Source organism: Nuphar pumila, chromosome 2 (assembly GCF_984573655.1).
Source record: "Nuphar pumila chromosome 2, dmNupPumi1.hap1.1, whole genome shotgun sequence".
NCBI classification, from domain to species: Eukaryota; Viridiplantae; Streptophyta; class Magnoliopsida; order Nymphaeales; family Nymphaeaceae; genus Nuphar; species Nuphar pumila.
Window position 1 is genome coordinate 11486200 of NC_143250.1, and position 16388 is coordinate 11502587.

Consider the following 16388-nt stretch of genomic DNA (forward strand, 5'->3'; position numbering starts at 1 on the left):
AGAAAAGTCATATCCCCTCTCTTGAGACCCTTCTTCAACTGGAGCATGGATACTAAGTGCTCACAAGGCTTCACCGCAAGTAGTATGGCAATTGTGCAAGGCTACTTATCGTTCTCAAAACTGACAGCAATATGATGAGGCATCAACACACCTTATTACTTCAAAGGAACTCCATCCCTAGCATGACCCTGAAATCATCAATTAGCCCTACAAAAAATGTGGCCCTTCCAAACCATCTCAAGATCCTCACTATCTTTCCTAGGACATTGTATTATGCATATCAATCTTAGCGAGTTTCTCAGCAGTAGAAAGTGTCATAACAAGAGTTTGAAGGTCTTATCGATTGAGCTCTGTAGCTACCCACCCCTACAATCCATGCATGAAGTAGAACAATTAGTCAGCATCACTTATGTTTTTTTATGTCTAGCATCAATAAGGTGAATGCTTTGACATACTCATGAATTGACCCAGTATGCTTCAAGGCCAACATCTTGTTGCAAGGAATTCTACTCTCATTCTTTGGCAAAAAGAAGTCATGCATTTTCTTCTGGAGATCTGCCCACGAATTTACAGTAGGATGTCCACACTTAACATCACCTTTTCAGCGTTTTCACCACAACATAGCATAATCTATAAGGTATATCATTACGGTGCACAAGGAATCTACACCTTCCATCATACCTCCAGCCTCAAGGTATTGGTCCATCAAGTAAATAAAGTTATCAAAATCTCTCAATAAGCACCACAAAAGCAGTATTAGTATAATTAACCAATATTTTCACATTGGTCACAGTGTTTGTCAGTTAGACAACATTGCGCATGAGAGTTGTCACACAATCATCAACCATGAAGTCATCTTCGGTAGGAACCTAACTACCCGAAGGAATTTTTCTATGCTTCTTCGAAGGCATACTCGAAGAAGAATGTTGAATCCTTGTTCTTGATACCAACTTGTCACGGGCTCTAGTACTAACTTGTCATATGCTAAAAGTAAAAGCCCCCGTGACGTGCATCGGTGTACCCTGACACAAGAATGGCTTTTCAAGCGCACAACAGAAATCGAACTAAATATCGCTCATCAAGTGTACGGGTGCAATAACACAAGCACACACACGCACACAATCATATAAAGAGAGCATAGAAGAAAATAAAAAAATAGAGACTTCTATTAGCAAGTTAACTAGTACATAAAGACCCCAAAATCACTTTGTACCTGAGGGTTCTTAAGTCAAAGGCCATCATTACATGCACTAAAACCAAGCGAGCAACCAAAGTAAAAAGGTTGGCGGTAGAGAACACGTTTGGCCTCCCTTTTTAATAGGGGACAGCCACTACATTGGCACCCCATTATTGTGCCGAAACCCTCACCTTTCTCGGTTTGGTGCAGTACACTAACACATTATTAGTATTTTAAATAGATACTCCAAAGTATAAAGTGAAAAACTCATAGGGTCCTTGCCTAATAATTGTGGCCTTGGAAGACTCCTAGCACCACAAAAAATTGTAGTCCCTCAACTGTTCTTAGTTGACAATTACGAACACTTATAGTACAAGCATAACTATCACATAATTGGCTTAATAAATTGTCATGTGGTTGTCACATGGCAGTGATGCAAGAATAGGTGTTAACGTATTGTACCAGAGTTGGTCTTGTGTGGGTTGAGATCCAATCTAAGTTGGAGGTTTCAATACTCGGTTGGGGTTCAAGTTCGACTGCATTTGGCTCAGACAAGGCCAATTCATGTGGGTGCGAACAACAATAACTCAGATCTGCTTTATACGCATTCCAAAGATGATGTGCCATAGTTCGAAATTCAATGCGTTATGCCCCAGCTCGAATTAAACATTCAAAAGAAAAAGGGAAAGTTTCAAAAACACACCCCACATTTTAGCAATAATAAAAAAGATCTTAAGTTTTGAAAATTGTTGAAGTTGCATCAAAATTTTCTCTGTTTACTTAAAACAAGCTCTCATCTAGGGTTGGCAATCGGGTCGACCCGGCGGGTTGGCGGGTCAGCATACCTCAACCCGAACCCGACCCATTTATTAAACGGGTTGGCTGTGGCAAACACGAACCCGACTCGTTTATTAAACGGGTAACCCGACATGACCCGCCAACCCGTTTAATAAACGGGTTGGGTCGGGTAAACGGGTTGGTGGGTTAGCGGGTGGGTTGGCGGGTTGGAGGGTCGGGTTGGTGGACGGATTGGCGGGTTGACCCGCTCGCCTAACCCGTTTATTAAACCGGTCAGCCGGGTTAGCGGGTTGGCATACCCCTAACACGAACCTGACCCGTTTAATAAACGGGTTAGGCAGGTCGACCCGTTTATTAAACGGGTTAGTTTAAGCCCAACCTGACGGGTTGGCGGGTCGTGTCAGGTTTTGCCACCCCTACTCTCATCTATCTAACTTGGATTGTCTTTAACTCGAGTTGAGCTAATACCTCATGTCTACTAATCTCTCTCTCTCTCTCTCTCTCTCTCTCTCTCTCTCTCTCCTTTTCACAATAAATCCATCATTCTTTTACAGCAACCCACCAAATTCTAATGACTAGACATGTCTTTCTTTATCAAGGATTCCTTCCCCAACACAGACGTAAGATAAAAATACAAGTTGCATTGTAGCAAATTAAGTGAAATGAAGCAACCCATGGTTAGGGTGATGGTTGAACAAAGGAAAAATGGTGTAGTAGGTGAGAGAGAGAGAGAGAGAGGTAATTCTAATGCATGGTCACTGGTAACTCTTACAAAGATATAACTCTTGGAATTTTTTTATTAATAACCATAAGAAACTTAGGTGCCTTTATAAAAAATTGAAAAAAGGATTTGTTTTTCTATTATGGCTAAAAGATTATTGTGCTAACGAAAAGTTCAATTTTGAATATACCATGATTTTATCACAGTATATTTAAAGGATGATAAACTACTGAAAAGTGTGATATTTTGAGAACATCTATAATTTGAAAATACCACATTTTGTTGTTATACAATGATATTTTTTCTCAAGAAAATCCAGATTTTTCTAAATACCTCAAGATTAGGTGTGGCAATCGGGTCGGGTTGGCGGGTCAGCATACCTCAACCCGAACCCGACCCGTTTATTAAACGGGTCGGCTGTGGCAAACACGAACCCGGCCGACCCGTTTATTAAACGGGTAACCCGACGCGACCCGCCAACCCGTTTAATAAACGGGTTGGGTCGGGTAAACGGGTTGGCGGGTTGACCCGCTCTCCTAAACCGTTTATTAAACGGGTCAGCCGGGTTGGTGGGTTGGCATACCCCTAACACGAATCCGACCCGTTTAATAAACGGGTTAGGCGGGTCAACCCGTTTATTAAACGGGTTAGTTTAAGCCCAACCCAAACCCGCCTAAGAGGCGGGTTGGCGGGTCGTGTCAGGTTTTGCCACCCCTACTCAAGATGTTCCCTTGCCAAGATATTGGCAAGAACGAGTGTGATTGACCGATACCCTAATACCGTGGATCAGCGTCAGATTCGGGTCGGAAAAGATCCGACCCGTTGGTAGGGGCATCGAGCACGCACGTTATCTGGTGAGATGTACATGCAGTACTAATAACCGGAGCAGATCCAACATTAAGTACAACCAACTGCACCGGGGAGAAGACAGAGCTGCGAGCTTCAAGGAATGGAGTCTTCCCCTCTGTTGCAGTCTTGCGAAGAGCAATGTGGTGGAGAAGAGGGAGGGAAGCGAGAAGATGGTGTTCTTGCTTCTGTCAAGCGGGTCTTCAGATCAATGGTGTGGATGAACAGAGATGAGGTGAAGAAGCAGTTGGCGATAGCGGTGCCCATGATCGTAATCAACATCTGCATCTACTCCATCACTTTGGTGCCGGTCATGTTCGCAGGCCATCTCGGCCAGTTGGAGCTCGCCGCGGCCACTCTTGCCAACTCTTGGGCTATCGTTTCCGGATTCGCTCTAATGGTAGTTCTCCTCCTCTATCTTTTGATTCCCATGTCTCAATGCAACTGTTGGCACTCTACTGGATTTTTTTTTTCAGTTGGGAACATAGTCACAAATCTCGGTTCCTGAATTTACTTAGCAAGGGATAATCTTGCGATGTTTAAAAAAAAATATGCAAGAAAAATATAAAAGATAATGAAAAGCATTAACAATGTAAAAGTATATGAAAAATGATAATGTCATGTTAAAAATGCAATTTTATCATGATAAGATAACGGTATTTTCAAAATAAGTGATATTATAAAAATATCACAATTTTTGCGGTTTATTGGGTTCTGAAAATAGCATGATAAATCACAATATTTTAAAAATATTGATGATATATATTACTATGGTTGGAGATATCGTTCAAGATGAAATTGGGGAGCACAGGTATTTCTTATTGTTAGTCTTGCGATGATATTTTTTCGTCCCTAGCAAGCTGGGTTGGGGGTTGAAGCTCAAGCTGATTCATTTTCTAAAAAGATGCCAATGAACTTAGTGAACAAGGCTATGTTTTCCTGTTATTAAAAAATTAACAAAGAAGAAGAAAGCAATAGGATTTGTGCACCCGACTTTCTTCTTTGAAGCCACACATCTCAATCTATTATTCTACATTATGGTGCGTGACATAAATGATATATATAAACGAGCCAACACAAGCCGAGCGCCCTGGGTTCATGCAACTTTGTGAAGCAGCTCATGGATCGGCTCATTGGGCTCACTTTACAAGCCCAAATGAGCTTTTGACTAGTCGAACGGAGCTAGACTTTGAGAGAGAGAGAGAGAGAGCTGCATAGATACAAATTTGGTAAAAGATACTCTTTCCACCATGTGATATAAGATGATGCAAACATGCCATAGATGTGGAGCAGTATTATGGAGCCGGTCCACTCTCCCAAGGTTTACTACTATGTGAGGCCAGTTAGGGCTCGATCCTGGTGGGTTCTTTCTCATAAGAGAAATTGTAAAAACATCCCATGGATGTCCAAATAACAATAGGCCTCGTAGATTGTAGTAGTGGATGAACATTCAATTTCTTGGCTTTCATGAGTTTTGCAACTACAGGCACAAGATTGAGCTATTAAATTGTAATGCATACGTTAAAATAGAAAAAGAAAGTGTGTGAAAAACTATATCAAACATAATTCATCTGAGAAATATATATGGGAAGTATGTAAACTGTAAGCCTAGATAGCATAAGAGAGACATCATACTAAGTCCAAGTGTTGGTATGCGCATCTAAACATTTTGATCAACATTATTAGTGCGGATAGCCATCTAGCCAACATATGAAGAAGAATTACCAAGCAAGATCGTTGGTTTTCATGGCAATTTCAGTTCTTATTGTAATGATAATGGTTTTAACTTTTAAATATTTTTTTTTGACGAACATAAAAATTTAACTTTTAAATATTTTGGAGTATAGTGCTCATTAATTGCATCAAGTTCTTGGCTTATCTCATCTTTACTTCAAAGTAAATATTAAGAAGATAAATGTCAAGGTCAGTTTCAAAGTTAACTGAGTTATTATCCTTTGATCATTGATTGATCCATTCTAAGTCACCATGTTTTTTTCTTGCAGTCTGGCCTTAGTGGGGGATTAGAGACTCTGTGTGGACAAGGATATGGTGCAAAAGCATATCGAACTATAGGAATTTACCTTCAAGCCGCAATAATCTCAACTTTCTTCTTTTGCATCCTCATATCCATTCTGTGGTTTTATTCAGAGCACATTTTTATTGCTTTTCATCAAAGTTCTGATGTATCTAAAATGGCCTCAGTATATTTGAGATGGTTGATACCAGGAATATATGCATCCTGCATTCTGCAGTGCCTCAAAAGGTTTCTTCAGACTCAAAGCATTGTTCTACCCATGCTGTGGATTTCCATTGCCTCATTGGCTATAGATATAGCATTGTCATATATATTGGTCATTAAGATATCTTTGGGTTTAAAAGTAGCAGCATTAGCTGCATCTATATCTCTATGGCTGTATGTTGTATTCTTAGTGTTGTATGTGAAGCTATTCAATCGTCTGAAAAATACTTGGCAAGGGATTTCAGTTGAATCCTTCAAATATGTTTTCTCATACATGAAGTTGGCGATCCCATCAGCAATGATGATTTGGTATGTTTCTGCAATCTTTCATATTGCTTCAGTCCAACATTAGACTTCTTAGCATTCAACTTTTGAAATTAATCTTCTAGTTCTTCATTGATAGAAGCCCATGTGAACATTTACATGACAAAAATAATAGAATTCTTACATTTTCAACATAAATTTCTATAAATTATTGTTAAGAATTAAACTGGCCGTATGTTGCTCTATGGAAAGCTATTTGTTGCCTTTGGTATTTGTTTTATTCAATGTTGTCAGTATTGGCCGACTTATCGTATTGGCAGAAAATTAATACGCTTCACCCCTACAACAACAACAACAACAACAACTACGCCTTCATCCCAAAACAATTGGGGTCGGCGATATGAACCAACAAAGAAAATCATTCTGGGTTTTGCACATGAATCCTTCTCCTCCAATCATTTCTATCCAATGCCATCTCCTCGGTGAGGTTCAAAGCATTCATATCCTTTCCCATCATCTTCATCCACGTCTTCCTAGGCCTACCCCGACCTCTTTTAACTAATATATTTTTCCATTTCTCCATCCTTCTAACTGAAGCATCATTAGGCCTTCGCCGAATATGTCTAAACCACCGTAAACGATTCTCTCTCATCTTATTTTCAATGGGTGCAACGCCTACCTTCTTACGTATCTCCTCATTCTGAATCTTATCTTTTATTGTATTTCCACACATCCATCTAAGCATACACATCTCTGCTACACTCATTTTTTGAATATGATGTCTCTTGGTAGCCCAACATTCCGTAGCATATAGTAAAGCGGGCCTAATAGTCGTCCTATAAAACTTTTCCTTCAAGCGCAATGACATTCTACGATCACACAATACTCCAGTTGCACTTTTCCATTTCATCCATCCAACCTTTATCCTATGATTTACATCTCCATCAATTTCTCCATACTTTTGAATGATAGATCCTAAATATTTGAAACAATCATCCACCGGAATTTCTTGCTCACCAAGCTTCACTACACTCCCATCACTACTTCGTTGCTTACTAAACCGACATTCCATATATTCTGTCTTACTCTTACTCAACTTAAAACCTCTTGCTTCCAATGTCTGTCTCCATAATTCTAACTTAGCATTAACCCCAGCTCTAGACTCATCAATCAAAACAATATCATCAGCAAACAACATACACCACGACACATTTTTTTGAATTGATCTCGTAAGCTCATCCATCACTATAGCAAATAGGAAAGGGCTTAAAGCAGATCCTTGATGTAACCCAACCGTTATAGGAAAATTGGTTGTCACCCCTCCACAAGTGCGAACATTGGTTACTACTCCTTCATACATATCCTTAATTATACTAATATACTTGAGAAAAATACCTTTCTTCATCATTGTCCACCAGAGAACGCCCCTAGGTACTCTATCGTATGCCTTCTCCAAATCAATAAAAACCATATGCAAATCTTTGTTCCTCTCTCTATTTCTCTCAATAAGTTGTCTAAGAAGATGTATAGCTTCCATAGTTGATCTTTCAGGCATAAAACCAAATTGATTCTCTGATATCATGACAACCTTCTTCAACCTAGACTCAATCACCCTCTCCCAAAGTTTCATAGTATGACTCATGAGTTTTATACCACGATAGTTTATGCAATCTTGTATATCACCCTTATTCTTATATAGAGGCACCAAAGTACTCTTCCTCTACTCATTAGGCATCTTATTTGTCCGCCAAATCTTGTTAAAAAGATTTGTCAACCATTCTAAACCTTTCTCTCCCAAGCATTTCCAAGCCTCGATAGGTATACCATCTGGGCCAACTGCCCTTTTTTATTTCATTTTCTTCAAAGCCTTTGCAATTTCTTTCTTTTGAATCTTGCGCATGAAGTTATGATTCATCTCATGAAAAGGAATGGACAAGTCTCCAAGATCCTAAGCATGACTTCCATTAAATAGCTTATCAAAATAATCTTTCCATCTCTCCTTAATATCCTCATCTTTGACTAAAACCCTTTGTGTTTCATCTTTGATACATCTAACCATACCCAGATCCCTCGATTTCCTATATCTCATCTTTGCAAGCCTATAAATATCCTTCTCGCCCTCTTTGGTATCCAACTTGTCATAAACCTCCTTATATACTTTATCCCTCGTGTTTCGAACTACTTTTTTAGCATCCTTCTTTGCTATCATATACTTCTCCAAATTCTCATTATCACGACTCTTATTTAGATTTCTATAACACTCTCTTTTAACCTTAATAGCTGATTTGACATCCTCGTTCCACCATGATGTATCCTTACCTAGCGGTGCACCGCCTTTAGACTCACCCAATACCTCCTTAGCCACCTTTCTCATGCCACCCACTATCTTATCCCATATTGATTCTGAATCCTCTTCGAGACACCAATCAGCTTCCTTAACTACCTGCTCTACAAACATTCTTTGTTTAGCTCCTTTCAGTGCTCACCATTTAATTCTAGGATCTATCATATGTCTATCCCTTTTGCGGCATTGTCTAATTCTAAGATCTAAAATTAAGACTCTATGTTGTGCAGCTACACTTTCTCTCGGTATATCCTTACAATCGATGCAACAACCTCTATCTCTCTTTCTAAGTAGGAAAAAATCTATCTGACTTGTATTAACCCCACTTTTAAATGTTACTAGGTAAGACTCCCTCTTCCTAAACCAAGTGTTTGCTAAGATCATATCATAGGACAAACCAAAATCTAAAATCCTTTCTTCACTTTCGTTTCTTTCTCCTATACCATAGCCTCCATGGATACTCTCAAATTCATCCCTACTAATGCCTGCATGTCCATTAAGGTCACCGCCGATGAAAAGCTTTTCTCCATAAGATATCCCTTGTACTACTCCATCTAAATCTTCCCAAAATTGATGCTTAATGAAATCATCTAAATCTACTTGAGGTGCATAAACACTAATAATATTAATAATATCCGTACCTAATACTAATTTAATAAGTAAAATCCTATCACCCTTCCTACGGACCTCAACTACATTATCTATAAATTCACGACTCATAACAATCCCTACTCCATTCTTATTTTTATTTATTCCTGTATACCAAATCTTATATCCCCATGGTTCTATCACTTTTGCCTTCTCACCTACCCATTTGGTCTCTTGTAGACATAAAATATCAATCTTTCTCCTACACATAACATCTACTAACTCTACCAACTTACCAGTTAAAGACCCTATGTTCCAAGTGGCTAACCTAATTTTATGGTCTTGGACTAACTTCTTTACCCCCACCCATCCAACAAAGTGAGGGAACCCTTGCCTATTTGACACCACACCCGGGCGCCGGTGTGACGCATTGCTTCCGGGCAACGACCTAGCAACCCTTGCCCATTTATCACTCCCTTCGGGCCTATAGAGTACAGCGCGTCACTTAGTAGGGAACGCCCCAACGAAATTCTCATATTGGTTCATATTCATAGGGTATGACTAAGTTTTTATGCTGGCTGTCACTGGCCTACCGCAACCCTCCTCCTTTATCTGGGCTTGGGACCGACAGTGTATAACTAAATAATTATACACAGACGGAGTTTAATACACTTCACCCCTGAATTCGCTATTTTTTAATAAATATAAAAAGACTTAAATTTTATTTTAATGTATTTAACACGTGTCACATTCTGATTGACATGTAATGTTTTTTAATTATTTTTTGGCCAAATTCAGAACGATTCACTTGAGTATGCGGTATCGGCTGATTCACCTGAATCGTTGGGCGAATGATACAGGGCCAATACCGATACTCACATTGGTTTTATTGTACGTTTATTTTTCTGTTAGTACTCTCAATTTCCAGCGCGTTGGCAGCTAAAACCGTTTTTCTTCTAAGGAATCATTTTGCATATAAAAGGTTGGCAATAGAAGAAATGAGAAAATGAGAAAAAAATTAAAAACTTGGAGGGAAGCTGTGGAGAGGTGCTAAAATGTGATCTGAGGGCATTTCTGTCATACTCTAAGTCTTACATTGTAATAAAGTGGCATGTGCATAATTTCCTCATATGTTACGGGTACCTATTGAAATTTTATTAAAAAAAAATTTATTATAAATAATATTTGTACAACCACTAGAAAGGTATTGAATGCCATTCTTCTTTTTAATGCCATCTTGGGAAAGTCAAATTTTCTTACTCATCTCGCAGGCATTTTTATCATGCTATGTTATAAGTTTCCTCTCATTATATATGTCCGGGATATTTCTTTTTTCTTCAGAACTCAAATTTGTGTTCAATACTAGGGACTATATCAATTTTATTGAGATAATGTTAAGTAAATTGATTATGCTCTTTTTTTTAATAAATCAATTAGTTTGTTAACCTTCACAAGTATGTGTCTTTATGCATGCACTTAAGATTACAAGAAGCCATACATTTGTTAGTGTGCTATCAGTGCTACTCCAAGAATTTAAATTGATTTCTTAATTTCTTGCCGTCACAGTTTCGAGAATTGGGCATTTGAAATTCTTGTCTTACTTGCGGGATTGCTGTCAAACTCTGAAAGCAGCACCTCCCTTATTGCTATGAGGTAAATATCATTTTAACATTGCGGGTTTCTTGAATTTCTTCCACTGCACAAATAATGGAAGCTCGCATATCTCTTCAAAAGTGTGATCACAGAAAATGTTGCATTTATGGTAACATTTGGCTTCAGTGCAGCTGTAAGGTACTTTTAGTGCATTATTGTAATGGTTATGTACTTCATACTTATTGGCTATTTGAATGATTAATTATGGGCTTCCTTGGCAGCACTCGTGTTTCAAATGAGATTGGGGCAGGGAATCCTCATCAAGCTAAGACTGCTTTTACTGTTTCTCTAATGCTTGCTATTATCCTTTCCATAATCATCGTGATTTCACTTGCACTTGGTCATGATATATGGGCTGCTGCATTTACTAGCCTTGGGAACATTAAGCAAGGGTTCAGTGATATGATTCCCCTACTTGTGTCCATATTGCTTGATGCAGCCCAGGGAGTTTTGTCAGGTACTTGACATATCTTATGACCTTTTACTTGTATCTGTTTGATATGATTTTCACAATTTGCAATAAGATATATTTATTTTTTGACATTTGATATCACCATTAAGGCTACTATATTCTCATATTTAAATGGATGGTGCACAGGAGTTTTCAGAGGCTCTGGTCGGCAGCACATGTCTGCATGGACAAACTTGGTAGCCTATTATGTGGTTGGGATGCCACTAGCTATTGTTTTTGCATTCAAGTTGCACTTGAATACCAAGGTGATTTATAATGACCTGTCCTTTCTCCAATGTGATGCATTATTTGAGCTATGTTTAGTTCTCCACCTTAATATTGATACTCAAAAAGCCATTTTACAATAGTGTGAGATTTCACAAAAATGTGGCACAAGCGAGAGAGAGAGATTCAGGTAGGGATTTACAAATAGTAGTTAGATTAGATTTATAGTAGTTTAAATAGAAATTCAGTTATGGTAAAAGGAGGTAGTAGTGCAACATGTGGTTATGGTAAGCAAAAGTGACTATTTGGAAATTATCCCATACATACTGAGAGAGAGAGAGAGAGTGAGCATTGGAGTTTTTGTTTTAACAACCTGTTTTTATGGATTTATGGGGTTTTGTTTGATACATCCTATTTTTAAAGATATTTGTTTGAAGTGGTTATTTATGGTGCTTTCTATATAATAGAGATTATTGCATCCACAACCACCTAAATGACCCTACAACTATCTTCTTTGATGAAATGCTAATCTATGTGCCAATTACGAATTGCACATCTGCCATGATTTTTTCATTTGTGTAGTAGACATAATCTCTTTAGTTGTTATAGATGAAATAGTGGGATACTTAGGCCGAAACATGCCTTAGATTGCTTTTCCTTAACAAGGATAGCACCACATATTGCAAGAAATTTGTGTGGACATGATCTCATGAGTTGTTGAAGATGAAATAATTCAGAAGTTAAGCTGTAGCCTTACATTTTTTTTCTTAACAAGGATATCTCCATATTATTGTGATAATTAATGTAGTTCATAATTTGTAGTTATGCAGTCATAACAAAAGCAAAGTATATGTTGTGCTTGTCAATTGTGAACAAAGTTACAAGAGAGAGTTCATATCACTATGCACGTCACTTATTTCAAATAGCTTTGGACTTGTTGAAATAATCATTGGTTCCTCTCTTACGTCAGTATCTTTTTAAATTCATGTAATTAGACCTTGACATTAAGTTCTTATAATCCTTTAAGAAATCTTATGAATTAGACGTTGAAATATGTAAATGGAAATTGTTGTGTAGGTTTAATAGATGAAAGGTCCACTTCTCTGATGTATAGAGATGAAAATCTAAGCATCACTGAGTGTGGACAAATGTAGTCGGATGAGTTACAAAGTGGTTAATGGAACTATGGCATATTGAATATGTAAGGGTCTTTGATTGGATCTAAGGGAAGATATAATGGTACCTTTTTAGCTTTATAGGAATGTAATACAACTAATAACATATGTGCCAACTGGTGTAACATGAAAACAGAAAACACATTTAAAAGGTTGCCATTTTACAAAGAGTAGCCTGAGGCAATTCATGTGAAATTGCTATACGAATTTGCTAGTTTTTTTCAAACGACATCCTAGAGGGCATGAACTGACAAAATGCAATTGTGGGCTAAGAATATAAATGGACCTCATAAATTAGATCCAATAAGTTGACAAGGACAGTGGCAATGATGAATAGTTCTATGAAATGGATCCATCCAATAAAGGAAATAATGAGGTTCATATTGTTGTCAATAAGGTTGACATGAAAAATAAGAAGAAACCAAAAACCAAATAATATCTGCTAACAAATGAGAAGAAATTAATTCCTTGCAACATAAATTATTTTGACTTCTACTATTGCACATAAAACACATGTATTAGACACAAATACATACGATGTTGAATCTCTTTCAATGGTTACATCAAATTGATTGTGTACAATAATTTTGGTATGCGTGTGTCATAATTGGATTAACATAGTTTAATTTAGATATTCAGGCAAAAAGGACACAAGATTGAGTGAAGCTTGCCAAAGAAATGAGTGAAGCCTTGTCATCTACCCTCTTCATAATGAACCCCTCTTTTAAGTGGAGAGATTATGTTTTTTTGTGCAGCCTCTGACTCTTTTAATTAGGTTTCTCCTAGCGGTGAGACACTAAATTTATAATCTTTCATTTTCTGAATCTAGCCACCACTCGTTCGATCCTAGTCCTAGACTTGCACACCCTTTAATATAAATTGTGAAAAAACCAAGAAAATAACATTAATATAACCATAAGGGACTAGAAAATTATTCAGATGGTCTTAAATATTAGTTTCAACCACAAAATAAGTGGATGAAAATGGGTTTAAAGAAGGCTAAAGATCATGAAAACAGTTGGCTCACTGGTCATGGTCTCATGAATAGGTTATCTTGTGAGTCCAAATCTAAATGTTATTTTTTATTAACAAGAACTTTTTAATTAATAAATAAATACATAAATAAAATTTATAATTATATTGTTAAGAGTCTAAGAACATGCAAATGCACTCGCAATGGAGCAAGTGGCCCTATAATAGACATCTAATTAAATCCATAATGGTGCTTACTAGAGCTTGAACACATTCAAAGAATAAAAGAATTATCCAATCCAAAGGTGCCAACTAAGATGTTAGATATAACAAATTGTTTTTATACATTGACATTCTTGACTCATGGTAGTAGAAGCTTGGGCTTATATATACACAAGGAACTAGGAATACATGGATCTTCAGTGCAGGCATGCACCTCACATGCTACAATTTTCTAGTTTTTGAGGGTTTTCCACAATTGGTTTTGAGTAGGATATGTCTATAATTGCCTTCTTCTTAAAAGCTTCCACAATTTGAGACATGCATATGCTAAGAATCCCTTAACAAAGAATTCCTAAATCTCAATCACAAGACCAGCTTATAAGTAGCATCTCATTTATGATGTTAGTTGTCCTGACAAACAATCTACTTAATATTAAAGCATGTGATACACAATAAGCTTATCTAGAAACCAAATAGTTAGTCTCTCTCTCTCTCTCTCTCTCTCTCTCTATATATATATATATATATATATATATATATATATATATATATATATATATATATATATATATATATATATATATATATATGATCATGTTACATCATGATTATCTGCGAATATATTTCAAAATCTATGAGAAAATAGATTTAAATTCATGGAAAGAAAATGTGACACTACTTTGATTAAATAATATAAATGGGGCATGAAAGGACGACATGGAAAAAAAAAAGTAAAAATGAAAAAATTGGGATATAGTATATTAGGTTTTATGTTCTACTTTGACAATTGAGCATGTTATTCATTTATTTAATTAGTGAAAAAAGTGCAGTAGTGATCAACAATTTTTATGTTCAAAAAACGTTTTCTCTTTCTCTTCCTAATTTTCACCATTGTACCTTCTTCTCTTTAATCTTAAAAAGAATTCCAAATTATAACATGTGTACAAGATAATTTTTTGTACAAAAAAGTGCATCCTACTTGAGCAAGTGCAACAAGGCAACCAGTAATGCTGTCATTGGCATAACATAATACGAGATAATTTTTTGTATCTTTTCACATGGAATATCCAAGATTGACATGTTATTTCATTAACAAACTTGATGTTTCATGTTTACAGGGGCTGTGGTTGGGTATCATTTGTGGACTCTTCTGCCAGGCTATGATACTATTATTGATTACATTATGTAGCAATTGGTCACATATGACAACAGAGCCTTAACCTATAGCAGCAAGCTAGGGATCTGTCTTCTGCAATATGCATGGTTAAAAATGGGACCCATGGAATATATATATATATATATATATATATATATATATATATATATATATATATATATATATATATATATATATATATATATATATATATAAAGGTTGAAATATTTTTGCTTAAAGACTAGCTAACTGATGCAAGGTAGAGAGTTTTTTCTTACAAACCCAACCAAAATTTAGATTGAACCAGTCCTAATGATCCATTGAACAATACTGGAATCAATATCCCATATTTGGGATGCATTTTTAGTTTGATTTGAATAATAGTTGTTACTTATAATATCCATACTGATTATTGGTCATCCCAACAATGAAGACATATAGATGTATGGAATTTTAGGTTGTCCTAGAATCTAGTACATCTTTAAGTTGGTATAAACCTTATGTATTGGTCCAAATATTGAGTGGTGCTGGATCCACTTGTCATGAACAATTTTTCTGTGGAGTGTGAATGGCATAAATTTAAAGTCATGCTGTTGTTCTAAAACTTTTCTTGTAAAATGTTTTGGAAGCATGGAAACATGAAATTCGATGATTGCACCTAAAATTCACCATGTTCATCAAATAAATTTAATTATCTTATCTAAACAAATAATTTGTCATAGATAGACAAATTAGAAAAAGCCTTAATTAATCGACGTTCAAATGAGACATGAGTTTAAATCGACCAAATTGTTTGCCTCTATGTCATAGGGATGCAACATTTTAGTTGCACGTCCCTAGTGACATGACCAGACAATTGTGGTAATGCTGACATTGATATTGACATGTACAACCATTATTTCAAATATTTTCATATTATTTGAATAAATACATTTTTAATATTAAAATTGCTAAAAATAGTTTTGTAATGATTAAAAATTAATTTTTTTTTATTGTATGAGCAAATTCATTTTTGAATGACTGAATGATTGTATGAGCAAATTCAATTTTTAATGATATGAATGAATATATGTATGAGCATGTTCATTTCTTAATGAACCTATTGAATGAAAATATGTATTTATTTTTTAATGAATGAATGATTGTATAAGCTGATTCATTTTTTAATGAATGGAATGAATATATGTATCATCAGGTTCATTAATGAACCTATTGAATGAATATATGTATGGGTAGGTTCATATTTTAGTGAATGAATGAATGAATATATGTATGAGAATGTTTATTTTTTAATGAATAAATATATGTATGAGCAAGTTCAGAATATGTGAACCTCACAACAATTGAAGGAGGTTCACACATTATGACGTTTGAACCTCTATAAATATGTGAGCACATTCACAAATTCTAATGTGACCGTGTTCACAAATATGTGACCACAATCGCAAATAGGTAACCACATTAAAAAATAACATGCAAAGGTCCCAACATCTGCAAATATGTCAGCAAATTCGCAAATATGGACCTAGGTTTGCAAAAATGTTTGATTGTATGTGA

The 16388-nt window shown here is 36.2% G+C and overlaps 1 protein-coding gene across 1 annotated transcript; it reads left to right on the forward strand.

Annotated features, from left to right (window-relative positions):
- The first annotated feature begins 3645 nt into the window (after positions 1–3645).
- On the forward strand, positions 3646–12460 carry LOC149844759 (protein DETOXIFICATION 18-like). The gene is made up of 7 exons (XM_089986181.1): positions 3646–3942; positions 5546–6090; positions 10544–10630; positions 10712–10768; positions 10852–11087; positions 11229–11347; positions 12350–12460. Exons 1-7 carry the CDS (start codon positions 3646–3648, stop codon positions 12458–12460), a joined length of 1452 nt encoding a protein of 483 aa, XP_089842307.1.
- Positions 12461–16388: the final 3928 nt, after the last annotated feature.